The 20,885-nt window shown below is 59.7% G+C and overlaps 2 protein-coding genes across 5 annotated transcripts; both read left to right on the plus strand.

Annotated features, from left to right (window-relative positions):
* The first annotated feature begins 1,983 nt into the window (after positions 1–1,983).
* On the plus strand, positions 1,984–12,238 carry ROBO4 (roundabout guidance receptor 4). The gene is made up of 18 exons (XM_029076301.2): positions 1,984–2,260; positions 2,508–2,855; positions 3,688–3,845; positions 4,044–4,164; positions 4,304–4,431; positions 4,547–4,790; positions 5,124–5,236; positions 5,474–5,642; positions 5,817–6,002; positions 7,404–7,446; positions 7,933–8,069; positions 8,451–8,702; positions 8,930–9,037; positions 9,188–9,287; positions 9,375–9,599; positions 9,768–10,108; positions 11,323–11,498; positions 11,704–12,238. Exons 1-18 carry the CDS (start codon positions 2,206–2,208, stop codon positions 11,758–11,760), a joined length of 2,961 nt encoding a protein of 986 aa, XP_028932134.1. The 5' UTR covers positions 1,984–2,205; the 3' UTR covers positions 11,761–12,238.
* Positions 12,239–15,307: 3,069 nt separating this feature from the next.
* On the plus strand, positions 15,308–20,827 carry LOC103164801 (outer dense fiber protein 4-like). 4 transcript variants are annotated; one of them, XM_029074680.2, is made up of 5 exons: positions 15,308–15,400; positions 15,772–15,988; positions 18,598–18,744; positions 18,927–19,058; positions 20,453–20,827. In XM_029074680.2, exons 2-5 carry the CDS (start codon positions 15,775–15,777, stop codon positions 20,713–20,715), a joined length of 756 nt encoding a protein of 251 aa, XP_028930513.1. In that variant the 5' UTR covers positions 15,308–15,400; positions 15,772–15,774; the 3' UTR covers positions 20,716–20,827. The 4 variants fall into 4 exon arrangements, with proteins under 4 accessions (XP_028930513.1, XP_039769595.1, XP_028930514.1 ...); XM_039913661.1 differs by having other exon boundaries at positions 18,687–18,744; positions 18,964–19,058; XM_029074681.2 differs by having other exon boundaries at positions 15,310–15,455.
* Positions 20,828–20,885: the final 58 nt, after the last annotated feature.

A 20,885-nucleotide genomic window follows, 5' to 3' on the forward strand; every position in this document is an offset into this window, starting at 1 on the left:
CCCCCCCCCCACCCCCCCAGCTTCCTGGAAACCGCTCCCGCCAGGAAATGACTGAGATTCCAGGCCTCAGCTGCCCCTTCCCCTTCCCCCACCTGCAACCCCTCTGGCCTGGGCTCCCCCCTCGTCTCTCAATCCCAGCCCCCGCCGCCACAGAAAATCACCTTCCTCCGCTTCCCAGTGACTACGGGAGAGCTGTGGCTGCCCTTGACCTCTAGGCTGACCCCTCCCCCAGGGAAGTGGACGAAGAGCAAGGTGAATTTGGGAGGGCACAGGGAGGGATGGGCGGAGCTCAGACCTCACCCCCACGCTGTGACCCCTGCTTCTGAAGGAATGGGCCGAAGAGTGGAGAGTGGGCATCATGCCGGGCCTGTTCAGGTGTCCCGGGTTGCTGACAGGTGCTTAGTACAGCGCACCGCACCCAGTAAATACTACCACTGCCCCTGGGGCAAACCCCGGTCCAGCTCAGAGCTCAGAGTTTCAGGGAGGGGAGAGGAACAGAACAGGGCTTCACCATTCCCCTCCACCCTGGGAAGGGACCAGCCGGGTCTGGGAGGGAGGTTCCCCTGAGGAGAAGGTGGGGAGCATGCTGGGACCCCCACTCCTCCCACAGAGACTAATTTCCCTCCTGCTGGACTGACCAAAGTCTCCCCGCCCCGTCGAGCCCCCAGCCCCTCCGCACTGGCTCTGCTCGCCCCCTCCTCATGTCTGAAACAGCTGGCCGGACATCCTCCGGGAAGGGGTGGGGGGAAACGTTCTGCAAGGAAGGGGTCTGTAAACAGAAGTCCACTTCCCCTGGGAGAGGGTGTGGCTTATGGGAGGGGAAGTGACCACCATTCTCTCTCTCTCCACTGCTGAGTCTCTGCCTCTCGTCGCTCTCAGTCTCTGTTTCTCTGTCTCCCGGACACTCCCCAAGAAATGGGCAGGCGGAGACTCCATACCGGCCTTGAAAAGCTCCTCAGCACCTCGGCCCCACCTTTCCTCTCGGAGGGTGCTGGGATCTTCTATGGGTCATTAGGCCGGCTTTGGCCTGCTTCAGGACTCCTCCTGGCCACTTGTCCCCCACCTCAAGAAGCTAGCCGGGCCTCCCCCACTCCAACCCCACAAAGTTCCACCTGGGTCGTGGGGGAGGGGGACAGCGAAGATTTAAAGATGAGGTGATATGGGGAAGGGTTATGCTGGTCACGAGGGCATTAATAATAATAATAATAACACTTTTTGTTAAGTGCTTACTATGTGCCAAGCATTAATCTAAGCACCGGGGTAGATACGAGGTAATCAGGTTATCCCACGTGGGGCTCACAGTCTTAATCCCCATTTTATAGAGGAGGTAACTGAGGCACAGACAAGTTAAGTTAAGCCCAAAGTCACACAGCTGACAAGTGGCAGAGATGGGATTAAAACCCATGACCCCCGACTCCTAAACCTGGGCTCTTCCCACTAATCCCCGCTGCTTCTAGAACTGCAGGTCAAGGGTCTGGAAGAGGTAGAGTCAGTGTTTTGGGGGGTACAGACAGGTTGGTGTTAGGAGAGAGGAAAGGGGAAAGGTTAGGTTGTGGTTGGGGGTGGAGATTGGACTGGGGCAGGCACACAAGGGAGGACTGGCCCCAGAGGCAAACACTTTTTGGGATTAAGGGGAAGGGTTAGGGGAAGGGGAGGACACAGGATGTGGCGGGGTCAGGGTTCATTCAATAGCTTTTATTTCATTCAATAGTATTTATTGAGCGCTTACTATGTGCAGAGCACTGTACTAAGCGCTTGGAATGAACAAGTCGGCAACAGATAGAGACGGTCCCTGCCGTTTGACGGGCTTACAGTAGGTCCCGAGCAGACAGAAGGGACTCTAGCGTCGAGTCTGGGATCTCTCGCCCCCCTCCAGGGCAGCCCGAAGGCTGATGTCCCATTGTTCCGGGTCTGCTGTTACCTCACCGATCGGGTCTCAGGTGGCTCTGGGGGCGACAGGGGCCGGACGGACCCGGTGGCCGGGCCAGCCGGGGAGGAAATGGCCGCTTCCTCCCCCTCCTCCTGGGCGGGACTCCTGGTCACAAACAAGGCACAGCCTCCCGGTCCCGTTCCGTCTTCTGCCGCCCGCCGCCCCGTCCCACCCTGAGGGGCCCAAGGCAGCAGAGTGACCTCTGGAGAGACCAGACGGGAGCTTCCGAGGGGCCCGGGGGACCCTGCTGAGAGCGGGGTTTCCCACGGGAAGAGATGAGGGTCTGGGACACGGCACTGCCCTTGCCGGGCCTGCTCCTACTCTTCTTGAGTGAGTAAGGGCCGGGGGCACTGGAGGAAAGCGCAGGGGCCGGGGGCACTGGAGGAAGAGGGGCACGGGGAGGTGAGGCAGGCCCTGGAGCTCCTCAGCAGTGGAGAGAGGCCCGGGTTGGGGTGCTGGAGTCGTCCTTTGGAGTTCGGAGTTCTCCAGCGAATGCCTCCAGACACCGAGTGAGGGCGGGGGAGCGAGGGGAGAAGTGGGCCGGAGGTGCCCAGCCCTGATCGGCCCCTTCCACCAGGCTCCCGGGCCCAAGAATCCCAGCCCCGCGGCCTCGCCCCACAGGAGGGCTCGCTGAGCCGCGGGCCTGGAACCGCCACCCTCAGCTGTCGTGCGCCGGGAGGCCCCCCGTCCGCTGTCCGCTGGCTCTGGGACGGGGAGCCCCTGAGCTCCAGCCCCCCTGGCCCTCACCGCCTCCTCTCCGACGGCTCCCTCCTCCTCCTGCGGCCCCCTGCGAGAGGCCGGGCCCGCTCCGACCAGGACGTCTTCACCGACCAGGGAGTCTACACCGACCAGGGCGTCTATACTTGCGAGGCCATCGATGAGCTCGGCCCGGGGGCCGGAAAGGGGGTCAGGCTCCCCGTGTCAGGTGAGGGCCCGCGAAGACTTCGGGGGATGGGAGGGAGGCACATTCCTGGAGGAAGAGACGAGATGTAAGGAAGGCTTCTGGGGAGAAGGGAAACTGGGATGGGATGGGAGGAGAGAAGTGGGGGGTCCGGGCGGAGATGGAGAACTGCTGTGGGGTGGGAGGAGCAGGATGAGGTGGGGGTTCTGGGCAGAGGTAATAATAATAATTACGGTATTTGTTAAGCACTTACTATGTGCCAAGCACCGTTCCTAGTGCTAGGGTAGGTTCGAGGTAATCAGGTTGGACACAGTCCCCGTCCCACATAATTAATAATAATTGTGGCATTTGTTAAGCGCTTACTTTGTGCCAGGCACCATACTAAGCGCTGGGATGGAGGCAAGCGAATGGGGTTGAACACAATCCCTGTCCCACGTGGGGCTCACAGTCTCAATCCCCATTTTCCAGATGAGGTAACTGAGGCAAAGAGAAGCGAAGTGACTTCCCAAGGTCACACAGCAGACATGTGGCAGAGCCAGGATTAGAACCCACATCCTCTGACTCCCAACCCTGTGCTCTTTCTGCTGGGCCACACTGCTTCTGGGGTGGGTTGGGAGGAGCGGGAGGGGGTGGGAGGTCTGGGCAGAGGTGAAGAACTGTTGTGGGATGGGAGGGGTGGGCTAGGGAGAGGCCCGGGTGGAGGCGGGGAACTGATTTGGGATGGGAGGGGTGGGACGGGGTGGGGGTCCTGGCAGAGGTGGGGAACTGGGGTAGTCCTGGAGGAGGGTCATGGCAAAGGTGGGACTGACCAGGGGCGGGGGCGTCGACCCTCCTGCCTCCTCTTTCCCGGGCGCAGCTCTGCGCGAGGACTTCCGTCTGCAGCCCCGAGACGTGGCGGCCGGGGAGGGGGAGCGGCTGGTGTTGGAGTGCGAGCCCCCGCGCGGCCACCCCGAGCCCAGCGTCTCCTGGAGGAAGGACGGGGAGCCCCTGGTCCCGGTGACCGGCCGGCACGTGGTGAGCGTCGTCGCGCCCCTGGGCCCGGCCCCTAAACGGGACGGTTGTACCCAAGGCCAGGCCCCGCCATCCTCAGGAACCCCCTTCCCAGTTCCCCTTCTCCTTTGCGCCCCGCAGCCCCCTCGGCTCCTGAGATCTGGGGCGGCTGTGGGGAGTGGGAAGGGGCCGGCTCCTCGCCCCAATCCCCCTCCCTTCCAGGTGTCCAGGGGATCCCTGCTGGTGACCCGGGCGGAGAGAAGCGACTCGGGCAACTACATGTGCGTGGCGACCAACGCGGCTGGTCAGCGAGAGAGCCGGATCGCCAGGGTGTCCATAGGGGGTGAGGACGGGAGGAGGGGGCCGGCGGGGGGTGGGGGGGGGGAGTCGGGATCGTGGGGCCCCCGGGGGGCTGGGGGTTGTGGAGCTGAGCTCTACCTCCAGCCCCTCCCGGCCCCTTTTTTCCCCACTGCCCCCGATAGAGTCCCCGGCCTCCGCCCCTGATGAGCCTCTGAAGCTGCTGGTTCTGCGTGTCCAGCTGGAGAATGCGACGGTGCTGACCACCGGCCCGGGATCCGGTTCTGGCCCAGCCGTGCAGCTCACCTGGAATGTGAGGCGGGCGCTGGGCGGAGGGAGGGGCTTGGCCCCTGGGGGGAGGTGAAGGCCGGTCGGGGGCCGAATGGGGCTCCCCGGGCCCCCCTGACCCCTTCCTCCCCTCCATCCAGGAGGTAGGTCCCGCCGCCCCCGCCCAGACCTACACGGCCTTGTTCCGGGCCTGGGACCCCTCGGGGTCGGAGGGGTCGAGAGGCCTGGGCGGCCCGTGGGTGGAGAGTCCCCTGCAGGGCAGAAGGAGGGCGGAGTTGCGGGGCCTGGACTGGGGCCGAGGCTACGAGATCAAGGTGAGGCCGTCCTCCGGCCGGGCCCGGGGCCCAGACAGCAACGTGCTGATTCTGCAGCTGCCCGAGCAAGGTCAGGCCCGCAGACCTCTGCCCGCCAACCGGGCCCTCCCTCCCGGGGACCCCCCTGCGGGGATTTATGGCAGACCGCTGCCCGCTAGCCAGAATCCGGGACCCTCCCGGAAACTTTCACAGGGCTTTGTCTCTCTCTGGCCGTCCGTACCTCCTGGGCCAGGGGCTGAGGCTTCGGGATCCCGGGTGTGGGCAGGGGCAGAGCTGGGAGACTTCCCCCGACTGCCCGCCCTCCTCCGTCTCCCAGGGAGCCCCACCTTCACACTAGCAACCCTACCGCCCACCACCCACCGTGCCCACGCCTTCTCAGCCCTTCCTGGCTTCGTCCCCGCAGTGCCCGGCGCCCCTCCCGAGGCTGTCACTCTGTACCGTGGCAACGACACCATCGTGGCAAGCTGGGCCCCACCCCCGCCGGAGACCCACAACGGCCTCATTCTCGGCTACCAGGTACCGGGCTCGGCCACGGCGCGGCGCCCTCGCTGCCCGGGCCCTTCGGCGTCAGCTCGGTGCCAGGAGGGAGGGCCCGGGAGACCCGCGCCGGAGAAATAATCATAATCCCTGGAGTATTTGCTAAGCGCTTACTGTGTGCCAGGCACTGTGTTAAGCGGCGCTGGGGTTGGACACAGTCCTTGGGGTTCCCAGTCTAAACAGGGGTGGCCTCTTCCTCCATGCGGTGTGCCCCAGGTCCAGTGCCTGGTTAACGCCTCGATGCCTCCCGCCAACTGGAGCGTAGCCGCCAGCCCGACCCACGCAGAGATCGGCGCCTGGGTGCCCGGCTCCTACTGCGTTCGGGTGGCCGCCGTCACCGGGGCCGGGGCCGGAGCCCTCAGCCGCCCCGTCTGCATCCTCATCGGTCAGTCCGCCCTTCCTCCACCGGATCCCGGTCCCCCCCCCCGCCGCTCCGTCCTCCCGGCGGGATGCATCGGGCTGCCAAGGGCAAGCGGGGGGTCAACCGCTCCCTCTCTCCTCCCTCTGCCCCGCCTGGCGGATAGGCCTGGGCCCCCGACCCCCGGCTTGTCTCCCGCAGAGCTGCCGCGGGAGTGGGAGGCCCGGGACCCCGGGAAGGTTCAGCTGCTGGAGCTGGAGCAGCTGCAGGAGACGCTGCGCCGGCCGGAGGTCATCGCTGGAGCCGGGGCCGGGCTGTGGCTGCTGCTGCTGGGGGCGGCCGTGTGCTTGCGCCGCCGGCGCCGAGGGGGGCCCGGCCTGACCTCGGGTGAGGGGCGCGGGGCCCAGAGACGGGAAGGGGCCCGGCCAGCAGGACAGGGAGGGCGGGAAGTGGGGCACGACCTGGTTGGGGTTGGGTTATGTCGCCGGGGACAGGTCCTTTCGGAATCGGCGCGGCGAGAGAGAGAGGCCGGGGATGGAAAACCTGAGTTTCGTATAGAATTTATTCCGTGGGGCGAAATGAATTAAGCATTTAGACGCGACAAATCGGCCTTCCCTTTTGGGAGAAATATGGCGTTAGAGCTTCCCTAACGAGAGGAACAGACTGGTACGTTACTCACGTGCGGCCGGACACCCGAGCCCCCTCATGCTTTACTCACAACGTGGTGAGGCGGCTGGTTCCCACCATGCGCTCGCCCCACCCGGGAGGAATCCACCTTCGCGTTACATACACTTATGCGTTCAACGCTAATGAGTTACATACACTTATGAGTTACATACACTTATGCGTTAAACCCAGTTATGCGGTACCCACTTAGGGTTACTCGCACTGGGTGAGGCGGCTACCTCCCACCCTGTTCACGTCCCCCTGGGGAGGCACCCGCTTAGACATCAAATCCATTTGAACGTTACAAACCCATGGGGAAGCGTCTGGCTTCCAACCCCACGAGCGCTCAGCAGGACGGGACGCTCCCCCCTCCCACGGCTCCTCACTCGGTGCAGGCGGAGCGGCCTTCTCCCGCTCCGGACGGAGGCGACCCGCAGCCGGCTGCCGCGGGTCCCGTTCCTCTGCCCAGAAGGTTAGAGGCGGCAGGTATTTATCACCTGTGCCCTTAGGCCATTCCAGCTTCCGGCCTCAGTTTCTCCAATCTCTGCCCTCCCCCCTCCTCCGTTCCTAATTCGATCGGCACGGGGGCGAGGGGCACCTTCCGTATTCCCAGCTTGGGCTGTCAGTTTGGGTCGTGGGGGCGGCGTCCCACCCTCACTTCCGAGTTGGGCCTGCCGGCCCAGGAGGTCACGAGATAGCATTTGACCTTGAGACGGTCGGTACCCCCGGGGTCACCTTGGGACACGGGGGCAGTGCCAAAATACGGCGTATTGGATAGAGCACAGGCCTGGGAGTCAGATTCGCATCCCGGCTCTGCCGCTTCTCCACTGTGTGACCTCGAATAAGTCACTTCACTTCCCTGGGCCTCAGTTCTCTCATCTGTGAAATGGGAATGAAGACCGTGAGCCCCATGTGGGACGGGGACCGTCCAACCTGATTATCCTCTATCCACCTCAGTACAGTGCCTGACACCTAGCAAGCGCTTAACAGACGCCATTATTATTAATAAAGTCCGAGCGGGGGTGGGGGGTGCAGCAGGGTTCTGGGAAATTGGGAATTCGGTCTTACGCACCACCCCCCGCCCCCCAACCCCGTTTCTCCCCTCCGCCTCTCCGGCTGCAGGACTGTACAGATACTCCAGTGCCGACACCATCCTAAAACACCGGTGAGAGCGGGGGAGGGACCGGGGCCATCGCCCTCCCGCCCCCTCGTTTTCTCCCCCTTGTCCCTGCCCCCCTCCAGACCGATTAGCCCCGGCCCTCAGATGTGAGCGTACATGTGGGAGTCAGAGGACGAGGTTTCTAATCCCGGCTCCGCCACTGGGTTGCTGTGTGACCTTAGGCAAGTCGCTTCGCTTCTCTCTGCCTCAGTTACCTCATCTGCAAAATGGGAATTGAGACTGTGGACACGGGACAGGGACCGTGTCCAACTCGATTTGCTCGCATCCACCTTCGCCCTTAGCGCAGTGCCTGGCACACAGTAAGCGCTTAACAAATACCATTATCATTATGTACCAGTGCCCGTGCAGCGCCCCCGAAGTGCGTTCGCCCTTCTTGACCTCCCCCGGCTCTCCCCGCGCCCCTCGGTCGCCTCCGTCCCCCCGCCCCGGGCTTCGGGGGTCGGCGCTGACGGCCAGTGCCCACGCCCTTAGGCTGGACCTTAGCGAGTCGCCGTGGCTGGCGGACAGCTGGCGCTCCGCGTCCGGCTGCCGGGACCTGAGCAGCCACAGCAGCCTGAGCAGTCGGCTGGGCGGAGACACGCGAGACACCCTGGATGGCCGCCGCTCCCGTGAGCCCCATGGGGACCCCGAGGTTGGGGCGGGGGTGTGTGTTGGGGGGGGAGGGACACACCTCTCTCCCGCCCACCTCCCTGGCTCCCACATGCAGCACGGCCTAGTGGATAGAGCCCGGGCCTGGGATGACGACGGTCACGGGTTCCGATCCTAGATCTTCCACTTGTCTGCTGGGTGACCTGGGGCAAGTCACTCTACTTCTCTGGGCTTCGGTTCCCTCATCTGTGAAATGGGGATTGGGACTGTGAGTCCCTCATGGGACGGGGACTGGGGTCCAACCCGATTTGCTTGTATCCATCCCGTGCTTAGTACAGTCCCTGGCACATAGTAAGCGCTTAGCGAATACCATCGATATTATCCCTGTCGTTATCCCGCAGTGATTTCCAGCGAGCGCCGCAGCCCGGGGGTCCCCCTCCTGCCGGACACCAGGACTTTCTACGGCTCCCTGATCGCCGAGCTGCCCCCTGGCCCCCCGGGGCCCCGACCGGCCCGGCGCCTGGCCCCGCAGCTCGCCCGTCTCTCCAGCCCCTGGCCTAGCTCTGATAGCCTCTGCAGCCTCCGCCGGGTGACCCCTCCCCTGCCCCACTCCGTCGCCCCCCCAGCGGCCTGGAGGAGGGGGGCGAAGCTCGGTGAGGGTCGGACGGGGCAGGGGGCACTGGGATAAGCCCTCCCTTCACCAGATCTGGCGTGGGTAGGGGGCTGGATCCCCTGCGGTCACCTCCCGGGGGCCTGAGAGGGAGAAGGGGTGGGGGGGCTGGGGTCCCCTCCCTGTTTAGGGGTCCCCCTTGATAGAGGGAGGGAAGGAGGTTCTGGCTCTCCAGCCCCTTCCAACCCTCCCCCCCCTTCTTCTCCCCAGAGCTCCATCAGGCAAACAGCTCTCCCCTGCCGCCCGCCAGCCGCCCCGGGCAACCGTGGAGCTGGGAGCTGGGGGGCGGTGACACCGGGGTCCTTTCCCGGCGCCCACGTGAGAGGGGATTCCGGGGGGGGGATGTGGGGGGGCCTGGCCATCTGGGAGGCGACTCTGGAGGCGGGGATCTGGCCAGGGCCTGGCGGGCTGGGGGCGAGGCCCAGGCCGGGCCGGCCACCCAGTTCCCTCGTGTCCCTCTCTCCCCAGGAGCCGTACCCCGGACGAGGGCTTCTTGGAGACCCCTAGGGACTCAGCTCCTGGCCCCCCTCCCCCCGGCGCCCCCGCCCCCTCAGAGCCAGCAGCACCCGTAAGGGGGTGGGGAGGAGGGCTCAGGACCTGGGGGGAGGATGGGGGTGAGGGGTTCAGCTGACGGGTTGTTCTCCCTTCCGGCCAGCTCTGACAGAGGCACCTCGGACCCATGGACGTCTTCGTCGCTGCCCCCGGCGGCCCCCGCCCCACCCCCTGCCCCCAGCTCCCTCGACCCCTCCATCTCCAGCCCGACTTCCAGCCGGCTGTCCTCCTCCACGCTGTCCTCCCTGGGGGACGATCGGGACAACGTGCTGACCCCCGAGGACGTGGCCCTGTGCCTAGAGCTCGGCGAGGGGGAAGAGGGTCCTAGGTGAGGGGGGCGCGGGGGTAGGCGGGAGGGGTCCAGACTGGACACAGAGAGGCGAGAGGCGGGGGCGTGGGGGGTCTGGGGAGTCAGGGAGGGCGGCGGTGAGAGAGGGGCTGGGGCGACTAGCAGGTGGGCACCGGCCCTGCTGACAGAGAGGTCTCTCCGTCCCAGGATCGGCTCTCCCCTTCCACGAGCCCCATCCCCTCCCACCAGTTTTGGCTACATTCCAGCTGCCTCTGGGCTGGTGGGGGCGGGGGCCAGAGAGGGGCCTAAAGACCAGGCCCCCCTGTGCCCAGCCCGGCCATGCCGCACCCCTTCACCCAGCGAGGCCTCCCTCGCCAACGGCTGGGGCTCCGCCTCCGAGGACAATGGCGTCAGTGCCCGCGCCAGCCTGGTCAGCTCCTCCGATGGCTCCTTCCTGGCCGATGCCAACTTTGCCCGTGCCCTGGCCGTGGCCGTGGACAGCTTCTGCCTCAGCCTGGAGCCGGGGGAGAATGATCGAGTCTTTGCAGGTATCAATTCATTCAAACGTGTTCATCGAGCTCTTACTAAGTGCAGAACACGGTACTGAGCACTTGGGAGAGTGTGATATGACGATATTTTATCCACATTTCCTAACCACGAAGAACTTACAGTCCAGACGGGGAGACGGACATGACTAGAAATAAATTACAGATATAGCCATGAGTGGCGAAGGGTTGGGAGGGGGCATGCATAAAGGGAGTAAGTCAGGGTGACACAGAAGGGAAGAGGAACGGAGGGCTTGGTCAGGGAAGGCCTCTTGGAGGAGATGGGCTTTCCATAAGACTTTGGGAGAGTCACTGTCTGACGGTATGATGCAGGGTGGGCGCAGCCCAGGGAAGGTTTGGGCCAAAAAGACAACAGAAAAGTACGAAAAGAAAAGAAACAGCCCCTGGCCTCCAGCATCCAGGAGGTAAACGAGTCAGAAAATTCCCAATTTCCCAAGGGCCAAACTTCCCACAGGAAAGTCCTTTCTCAGTCGGGACAGATGGGGCACTCTTGATATTAAAGATCCCTAAATCGGAATCTTCACACCAGAATCCCTGACTTTTTTTAATGGAATCTGTAGGCGCTTACTATGTAGTCACACTGTACTAAGCGCTGGGGTAGATACAAGTTAATCAGGTTGGACACGTTCCCTGTCCCTCATAGGGCTCACCTTCTTAACCCCATTTTACAGACTTGCGAAGTTCTTCTTTCAATCCACCCTAAATCCCACCTTTTTTTTTTTTTAATGGAAAATCAGAGGTAGAGGGGAGAATTGAAAGAAGTGAGAAGGCGTGCGGTCTAGTGGGTAGAACACGGGCCTGGGAATCAGAAGGACCTGGGTTCTAATCCCGGCTCTGCCACTTGTCTGTCGTGTGGCCTTGTGGAAGTCACTTCACTTCTCTGTATCTCAGTTACCTCTTCTATAAAATGGGGATCGTGAGCTCTGTGTGGGACAGGGACTGTGTCCAATCCGATTATCTTGTATCTACAGTTCCTGGTACACAGTAAGTGCTTAACAAATACCATAAATAAATAAAAAAAAATGCCCAGGAGTTTTTTCTACACTGTAAGCTCATGGTTGGCAGGAAACATGTCTACCAACTGTTGTGTTACGCTCTCCCAAGCACTGTGTGCTGTGCACAGAGTAAGCACTCAAATATGACGGACGGGTAGGGAGGTGGGTGCCTTTCAACAGCGTTCACTCTCTCTTCTCCAGACTTCTCCCCTCCAGCTTCTCCACTGCACGGTCCCTTACCCACTGTCCTAAGCCTGCCTGGCCCAGTTCCACTGCCAGGGTGGGACTGGATGGAGGAGATGGAGGCCAGATACAGGCTGTGGCTAGGGCGAGGGCCCCAGGCCCGGAGGGCGGCCAGCCTGGGTCCAAGCCCTGTGGTGAGTGTCCGGGGGGGGAGGACGAGAATGAGGAGTCGGTGCTCCTGGGCAGAGTGGGAAAGGAGAGGAGGGGAGGGCAACAGCAGGTGTGTGTCAAAGGCCCCCAAGGAGGAACGCACCACTGGGAAAGGGGGCATCAGTGGAGCGAGGGCTGTGGGGGGTTGTCAGCTCTGCCCTCATCCCGCCTTCCCCCCAAATCTACCAGATTCCCGATCAGCCCATCACAGAGCCTGGGGACCAGGGAAGAGATGGCACCTCCTGATGCCCAGGGAGCCGGAGATCAGGGGCCTCATCTCTGCCAACTCCTGGCTTGTGAGTCCAGGTGATCTCTACCCCACCCTGAGCCAAATCTCCCTTCCTGGGCACCACTAGGAGGGTCCCCTTTTTCTTCCCCAAGCCAGCCCCAGTCATTCTCAGTAGAGTGGGCCTTCCCTGCCCCCCTACAGTTGGAGGAGGATTGGGGAAACCCTCTGGAGCTTCCGAGTTTCTGGCAGACTGGTGGAGGGAATAGCATTTCCCCCCCCCCCCAACACTCCCGAAAGGATCCGGCATTTCAGTGGTTCCTGCCAAATTCACACTCCCACCAACGCCAGGAGAGATTCCGACCCTTTACCCAATTTCTGATTCCTTCCCCCAACACAAACCCTCTTTCCCCATACAGCCCCTCCCCTATCCTACTGACCCTCATTCCCTCCCCCGACACCTCCCCACATTGTAAATAAAGTGGAATTTTTCTGGAAGATGTTGATCGAGCCCTGTCTCTCACTGATGCGGAGGCACCTGGGATGGGAAGAGGGAGGGTGAGAAGAAGGAGGAGCAAGTGGTGGGCACCCAGCTTGTGGAGGGGAAAGCGTAGGGGGAAGAGGGAAATGGGGGAGAAGGGGAGGTGATGACAGAGGAGGAAACGGGGCTCGCCCTCATCAGCGTTTTTCCTTGTATTTGTTAATGATGTATTTATTCACGGTGGGTAATCACCACCGGTATCTCTTGCCACTCTTTTAGATAGTTGTATAGTCACCAGTGGATGTCTTTTCCCTTCCTCATCCCTTGAAGACAGGGTTCACATCTCACATTCACAGCCCAAGCACTAGGTACAGGGCTCTGCACAACATAGGCCCAGTCTGAGTGTGATCATTTGGAGGTGGGTACAGGCTTCAGGACTCCAAGAGGAAAGCCAAAGCGATGGGGAAGGGAAGGAGGAGGAGAAGGACTCAGCGACCAAATCCCAGACCTGAAGGAGACCCCAAACGTCATCCTTGGCCTCTCGTACGGGAGAAGGGCCAGGAGTTACTTGTCGTGGCTCAGGAGAAGCCCTTGGCTTGGGGGAAGGAGATGGCTCGAGGAGCCCACCCCCATCTGCAGTCTGAACCCCCCACCCAAGGAAGAGCTGCCTCACCTGTTGGAGTGAGACGAAACAAGTTGCGGAGAGAGGGCGGCCAGTGTTTCGAGACAGGAAAGGACTCGTGGTTATTTAATCGATCAAATTCCAATCGATGGGATTTATTGAGCACGTGGTGTGCAGAGCTCCGTTCGAAGCACTCGGGAGAGGACAATATAACCGCGTTGGTAGATACATTATCTGCACACAATGTCTTTCCCGATACGCGGACTCCTAGACGACCCTCCTGGCTCGCCCCCCGGCCACCTCGTATATGTATTGGCTGCCTTCCTAGCCTCACTCCTTCACACGCCTAGTAACTGATTACCACCCAGCTCTACCCTCTCCCTGGTGAATTGGCAGCACTCCGGCTCTAATTCTCCTCACCTCCACGTACCAGTATTGGATGAGCCCCGGCCCCTCCCAGACCTGTCACCCCTTCGCACTTTATCGCTGCATTCTTGGCCCCACCATTTTACGACGACTCTAGAATCCACCCCTTCCTCTCCATCCAAACTCTTGTCCTATCCCGCTTTGACTACTGCCATCGATCTCCTCTCTGACCTCCCTGCCTCCTGTCTCTACACTCTCCAGTGCATATTTCTCTCTACTGCCCAGGTCATTTTTCTAAAAACCCATTCAGTCCATGCTTTCCCCACTCAAAAGCCTTCAAAGGTTCCCCGCCCACCTCTGCATCAAGAGATTCCTTACCTCTGGCTTTAAGGAAGCAGGAAACAGTGTGGTCCAGTGGGTTGAGCACCGGCTTGGAAGTCAGAAGAACCCGGGTTCTAATCCAAGCTCTGCCTCTTCTCTGGTGTGTGACCTTGGGCAAGTCACTTAACTTCGTCGTGCCTCAGTTACCTCATCTGTAAAATGTAGATTAAGACTGTGAGGCCCATATGGGTCAGGGACCGTGTCCAACCTGATTTGCTTGTATCCACCCCGGCGTTGAGTACAGTACCTGGCACATTGTAAGCGCTTAATAGGGTTATTAGTGAGTTCTCTCCAGGCTACTTGTCCTCCCCCCTCTCCCATCACAACCCAGCCCACACACCACGCCCCTTTCACGTGTTTCTCCACTCCTGGCTCTGCCCAGACCCCACCTCCTGCACGGGTACTGGCTGCGCTCCCTGATCCGCCCTCTCACTCCTGTGCTCGCTGGCCACTCCTCTGGCCATCCCGCCGGCCCCGAGGAAGCCCGGCTCCCGCCTTCCGCCGTGGCTTCCTCGGGGCTCCAGCCTAGCTCCCCGCCCCTTTGCTCCTTGGGGTTCAGCTCCAAGGACATCGTGAACCCCACCAGGCCACTCAACCTCTGCCTTGGGCACTTGTCACATCAGCCAAATCAATCAATCAGTCAATCAGTGGTATTTATTGAGCGCTTACTGTGTGCAGAGCGCTTGGGAGAGAGTTGGTAGACACGTTCCCTGCCTATAAGGAGCTCACAGTCTAGAGGGGGAGACAGACATTAATATCCATCGATCAATCAATTGTATTTATTGAGCGTTTACTAGGTGCAGAGCCCTTAAGTGCTTGGGAGAGTAAAATATAACAGTTGGTAGACACGGCCCCATAAATACATAAATTAGGGATATCAATCAACTGCATTGATTGAGCACTTACCATATGCAGAACACTAGGCTAGGCGCTTGAGACAGAAGAGAAGACCAGATCCTTGCTATTAAGTCGTTTATAGTCTAGAGAGGGAGACAGACACTTAAATAAACTCCCATGGAACTTGAATATAAGTCCTATATACTCTCTTACCTGAAGTTTATTGTCGGTCTCCCCCATCACTCTGTAAACTTGTCTACTAATCTGTGCTTTCGGGTGTTTAGTAACGTGCTCCGCATGCAAGAAATGCCCGATAAATGATTGACTGATTAAGGGCTTGGGGAGCAGGGAAGAAGAAATGGGTTAACAGAGGTTTGAAAAGGCAGAGGGCTTTGGTTGAGGGGGAGGGAGAAAGTTCCCTGAGGGTCAGGGAATAAGGAAATGGTAATAATAATAGTGGAATTCCTTAGGTGTTTACTATGTGTCAAGTATATTAAGCATTAGGGTAGATGCAAGATTAATCAGACTCAACATGGGGCTCGGAATCTACGCAGGAGGAATAGGTATTGAATCCCCATTTTGCAGTTGAGGAAACTGAGGCCCAGGGAAGTTAGGTGACTTGCCCCAGGTTACCTAGCAGGCAAGCGGCAGAGCCGGGATCAGAACCTAGGCCCTCTGACTACCAGGTCTGGGCTCTTTCTACCAGGCCACTCGTCTTTTCTGGGTGGGTGGGCTTCCACCCCCACTGTCCCCATACGATATTTCTTCCCCTGGGGCTCAGGGGTGTGTGGGGAGAGGGTCAGGGGGTCGGTCCCTAGAGTAGGTAGAGGATTTCTTGTTAGTCACATGGTCTCCGGCGCTCCTTATGACATCATCGACCCCCCCCCAGGCTTCTGAACGACTGAGCAAGATGATTCTCTGGGGAGGGAAGAGCTCCTAGGTTCCATTGATTCCTGAAAGTGCCAGGGGACAGGTTAGGCTCCTCCCTTCCTCCCCCAGGGTCAAATCCTGCCTGAGTCTCTCCTGAGGTAGGGGAGCCGATGGGGAATCCTGCTCTCCTTCCCTGTGCTGCCCACCCTTCTCCCACGGCCACCTGCCCCCTGGCTGGGTTGCCATGGCTACAGAAGGATGAGAAGGGAGAGGAAAGAGGAAGATAAGGGGGGAGGGAGGGATTACATATGCAGCCCTCTCGAAGCAAAGAACCATTATCAGTGCCCCGCCACTGAAAGTGGGGGGGTGGTCCCTGGGCTTTGCCCTGAACTGGAGGGAGGTGACGGGGAGAAGAGATGGTACAGCTCCCTAGGTAGCCAGAGGGCCCCAGTTTGCCCTTGTGTCTCGCCCTAGGTGATGTGGGCTCCAGGCTCTGACGAGGAGGCCCCTGGCCACCAGCTGAGTATGGGGGCAAGCCTGGGCCTGGCCTCCATGGGCTTCATCCTGCTCCTGGCGGGCTCTATTGACACCAAGTGGATGGTCCTGGAGAAGGCGAACGGGGAGGAACCCATGCTGATCAGCCCTTGGCTGGTCTGCATCAAGAAGAACTGCAGCAGAGAGTACACCACAGGTCAGGGCGGGCCCACTGGACAGGTGGGGGATCGGCGGGGGGGTCGGGGGTCGCTTCTCCGTGCCTCGGTCACCTGGGGATTAAGAGTGTGAGCCCAGGGTGGGACAGGGACTGAGTCCACCCTCATCATCTCGGATCTCCCCCGGCAGTTAGTTCAGGGCCTGGCATGTACTAAGCGCTTAACAGACATCATAAAAAGAAACGCTTCAAAGCCTAGGTCCTATTCTCGGCTCTGCCGCGGCCTTGCTGTGTGACCTCGGGCAATACAATAACCCGATGTAACCATAAACAGACACATTCCCCCTCGGGCGATACGATAAAAAAAACCCAATAAACAGACATTCCCTGCCCACAGGGAGCATACAGTCTAGAGGGAAAACTGTGTGCCCCATGGGGAAGGGGGAGCGGGGGGAGAGCAGGTTACGCGTCTGATCTCAATATCTTGCGAATACCCCAGTGCCTAGCCCAGTGCTTTGACCCGTGGCTTTATATATTTATATTTTATATTCTATATATATTATATAATATATACTAGACACAATTATATATTTATTAATACCATATATACTATATATAATATATATTTTATATTCTCTATATATTCTCTATATTTATGGTATAAATATATATAAAGTACCGACGAGGGGATTAAATAAGTATACGAATTAGTGGTGCTTCTCTGCCTAATAGGTGGTTGGTTTTAAGTCCAGGCCTCTTAGGCAAAGCACTGAAGTGTTAGATCCGTTGGCCGGATCTGACTTCCTGTTACTGAGAGAAACTCTACCTGCGAGGCAGCACCTCGCAGGGACAGATGCTGGATGCATCCTCATTTGCAAATCTGCCAAGAGGAAGAAGCCATTGCCCTGTGCCACTGCTCTGCTCCCCCCTCCCCACCCATCACCCCAAACAACATACGCCTATGCCAAACTGTCGCCCCTGCCGTTTCCTGGCTCCAGCCCGGCCGGCTGGGTGCAGGACGACGGCTCGTTTTTTTTGTCGTTAGCGCTGTTAGTTTGCATCGGTTGTTTCTTGCTTTATTCCCCCCTCCGTTTTTTGGTAAGCAAATGGAAAGTTCTGGACCCCTTAGGCCTTTCTGCGTGGCTTACAGAGGGTGTGAGGATACAGCGGTGTCGCAGAAGGTGTTTGCTTATTGTTATACTGTATTCACCCAAGCGTTTAGAACAGTGCACACAGTAAGCTCTCAAGAAATAGAAATGAACGAACGAACCAATACTGCTGCTAGGCTCAGAGGGATAGTCTTTTCCGCAGCAGGCCTCCCCTGTAGCCACCTCACCATGGGCGTCGTGGTCGCGGGGGACCTTACGAGGGAGTGCGGATAGTTCAGGGCAAACCACCACAACTCCCGCGGGCCCACGAGGGGTGAACATATCTTTCCCCCCTTCACCAGCAGCGTCTGAGCGATGCTCCTCGGAAGGGCAGGGGGCCAGAAAGGGTGCCCCGGCCGTGACGCCGTGGACGCGGGGTGCAAGTGATTCTCAACGTGACATACTCTTGGGTCCGTTCTCCCCATCAGAAGACTATCAGAAGGGAGGGTGAGGCTCACTTATTCACTTTAATCATGATGGAATTATTAAGTGTTACTTGCCAAAGCAAGTGCTGAGGTGGAAACAGATTTAGATTCCACCTAGGTCCTGTCCTACACAAGGCTCACAGTCTCGGAGGTCAGGCGGGTGGCTATTGTATCTTATTTTTTTGGAAATCGTTAAGCACTTACTATGTGGCAGGCACTGTATTAAGCACTGGGTAGAAACAAGTTAATCAGGTTGGACACAGTCCCTGTCCCACAGAGGGTTCACAGTCTTAATCCCCATTAAGCAGAGGAGGTAACTGAGGCACAGGGAAGTGACTTGCCCAAGGTCAGGATTAGAACCCAGGTCCTTCGGACTCCCACACGTGTAGTCTATCCACAAGGCCACTCTGCTTCCCTATTCCTATTTTATAGAAGAGGAAACTGAGGCCCAGTGAGTTTAAGTGACTTGCCCAAGGTCACGCAGCATGCCAGTGACAGAACTAGAACTAGACTAGAACTAGAGAAGCAGCATGGCTCAGGGGAAAGAGCACGGGCTTTGGAGTCAAAGGTCATGGGTTCGAATCCCAGCTCTGCCACTTGTCAGCTGTGTGACTGTGGGCCGGTCACTTCACTTCCCTGTGCCTCAGTTACCTCATCTGTAAAATGGGGATGAAGACTGTGAGCCCCACGTGGGACAACCAGATTCCCCTGTGTCTACCCCAGCGCTTAGAACGGTGCTCTGCACATAGTAAGCGCTTAACAAATACCGACATGATTATTATTAACTGGGACTGGAACCTGGGCCTCCGGACTCCGCGGCCCGTGCGCTTTGCTCCGGGCCACGGTGGGGTGGGGGAAAGAGCAGGAGGGTGGCTTAGGAGTCTAAATGAACCCGTTCGTCGTTAACGTTCGCAGGACCTAAGTATTGTCTCGGTTCTCGTGGGGTCGGTTAACTATCCCCCTACCCTGGAGGGGTAGGATGAGGGTCAGACACCACTCGAGGGGCTCCAGAAGGGTGGAAAAGCCCTGAGGGTCCACAGTTCGACCCCAGGCCAGCTTCCCTCCCTCTTCCCTGCAGTGGATTTAAGAGTGACCCAAACGCTCATGGTCACAGCCCTATGCCTCTCCCTCCTCCTGGCCCTCGGCCTGGTGCTGGCCTTCCTCCAGATCATTCCGTGGTTGGAACACCACCACCTCACGATGGCCATCCTCAGCTTCCTCACAGGTACCCGGGCTCCCTTGGGCCGGGAACGCGGCTGGCTCTGGGGAGGGGGCTCGGTGGACGCAGTCCTGGGGAGGTGACTGACCCGGGTGAGCCGGTTAGGGGGCTGGGGCCCTCGGAGCCGGGGAGCGGCTCAAGAGCCGGTTGTCTTCAGAAGGCATTTTGTCCCCGGGTCCGGATGGCAGTTTTCTTCCTGCTCCTCGCACTGCTGATATTCAACAGACGTATGAAGCGCGTGTACAGAAAATCCAACAAGATTACCATCCTGTGGCCTTGTTACACCCTGTGGGTCTGCCTCGTCCTGTTCCTCAGCTCGGGTAAGTGGGGGAGGGGGTGCTGGGGGTGGAGGGGGCAGGCCCAGCATTGGGCCTTGAGACTGGGGAGGGGCTGACCTGTCCCCCCAGCCCGCTACCCGAATCCCGGCTCTGCCACTTGTCAGCTGTGTGACTGTGGGCAAGTCACTTAACTTCTCTGTGCCTCAGTTACCTCATCTGTCAAATGGGGATTAACTGGGAGCCTCACGTGGGACAACCTGATTGCCCTCTATCCGCCCCAGCGCTTAGAACAGTGCTCTGCACGTAGTAAGCGCTTAACAAATACCAACGTTATTATTATTATTATTACCCCTAGTCCCTCGACTTCTCCCTCCTCGCCCACTACCGGTCCCTAGCTCCCAGGATCCCGTCAGGTTCCCCAGGCTGGGCCCTCCTCCCCAGCCACGTCGACCCGCTCGACGATTCCGCCCACCCCCCCATCTGAACCAACGTCTGGGTCCTCAGGCAGGGGGTGGGCAGAGTCGGCGGCTGAGACGGGACCCTGGCCCTCGCCAAACGGGCCCCTCTCTTCCTCTAATTGGGCCTCTTCCTCCAAGAAGCCTTCCCAGATCACCCTAATTTTCTTGGCCCATCCCTCGCCAAAATGACTCCTAGGAAACTGAACCCACCAGTTCTCCTCTGCTATTTTTTTTCCATCTGTTTTCCCCTTCCCCCAGGGGCGGGGAGTGGGGGGATGCCCGCCACCCTTTCCTAATACTGTCTGCCACACTTACACGAGCTAGTGTGTGTGCTCGCACTCAGCCCTTTCCCATCCCCTTCCCCCACACTCACGTTCAGTCTCTTGCCTCACCCCGCCCCCCCAAAACCCCTTCCCCTCCTCCCTTAGGGCGCAGGTTCCCTATCTTGGCCATAATAATGACAGCGAGCGAGGAGCATGGAATCAGGTCATGGGTTCTAATTCCGGCTCCACCCTTGTCTGCTTTGTGACCCTCGGCAAGTCCCCGTGCTTCTGTGCCCTCAGTTACCTTATCTATAAAATGAGGATTGAGACTGTGAGCCCCACGCGGGGCTGTGATCAACCCAATCTGATTGTATCCACCCGTGCTTAGTAGCCGGCACATAGTGAGCGCTTAACAAATACCACGGTTATTATTACTGTTATACTAGTGATTATTTGTTATTGCTTATTCCGTGCCAAGCGCTGTACCATGGCCCAGGGGAAGGCACCGGATCATCGAGTCGGCTCGGTCCATCCCACAGCGGGGCTCTCACTGTGATGACACTCGCCCTCATCACAAGAGCCCCAGGGGTGGGGACCCGCGCCCCCGTCCTACTCCCGCTGCCCCCCGCCCCGGCCCAGATGTTGACCCCCGGAGGGCGGGTGGGTTCCCGTCGGCGACCAGGTCCGAGCCTCACCTCGGCCTCCGCTTCCGCAGGGGTCGTGTGTTGTCTCAACTACCGGAGTTGCCGGTTTCGCGCCCAGAGGTCCTCCGCGGTGGCAGAAGGGGTCCAGATCCAGCTAAGCAGAGAAGCTAGCGTCGCCACAGTGGGAAGCAGCTCCCAGATAAGCCAGGGCCTGCTCTCCACGGCCTCGACCGCGGTCTCCACCGCCTCTTCCTCACTTCCGGTCCCCAGGTCCCATAAGGCCTCCCGGATGGTGCTCCAGTCTCCCTCTGGCCTCACCGCTCTGCCCTTCTGAATGACCCAATAAACTATTAGGACCGGGGGCCTGACTACAGCCCAAAGGGCCTCTCCCTGGCCACCCCAGGGAGGGGCGGAGGGCTGGCCGGCGCGCGGGCCCTCCGATCTCACCCCTCTTGTTGGCCGAAACTTGGCACGTCCCCTCCCCGCCAGGGGCCAGAAGGGACC

Source organism: Ornithorhynchus anatinus, chromosome 11, assembly GCF_004115215.2.
Source record: "Ornithorhynchus anatinus isolate Pmale09 chromosome 11, mOrnAna1.pri.v4, whole genome shotgun sequence".
NCBI classification, from domain to species: domain Eukaryota; kingdom Metazoa; phylum Chordata; class Mammalia; order Monotremata; family Ornithorhynchidae; genus Ornithorhynchus; species Ornithorhynchus anatinus.

Excerpts from the sequence above, each read along its gene's own strand:
- ROBO4 (XM_029076301.2), top strand. The coding sequence starts at position 2,206 with ATGAGGGTCTGGGACACGGCACTGCCCTTGCCGGGCCTGCTCCTACTC. Across the intron at positions 2,856-3,687 it reads GGTCAGGCTCCCCGTGTCAG|CTCTGCGCGAGGACTTCCGT; the intron begins GTGAGGGCCCGC and ends TCCCGGGCGCAG. Across the intron at positions 9,600-9,767 it reads GAGGGGGAAGAGGGTCCTAG|GATCGGCTCTCCCCTTCCAC; the intron begins GTGAGGGGGGCG and ends TCTCCGTCCCAG.
- LOC103164801 (XM_029074680.2), top strand. The coding sequence starts at position 15,775 with ATGTGGGCTCCAGGCTCTGACGAGGAGGCCCCTGGCCACCAGCTGAGT. Across the intron at positions 15,989-18,597 it reads CAGCAGAGAGTACACCACAG|TGGATTTAAGAGTGACCCAA; the intron begins GTCAGGGCGGGC and ends TCTTCCCTGCAG. Across the intron at positions 18,745-18,926 it reads CATCCTCAGCTTCCTCACAG|TTTTCTTCCTGCTCCTCGCA; the intron begins GTACCCGGGCTC and ends TCCGGATGGCAG.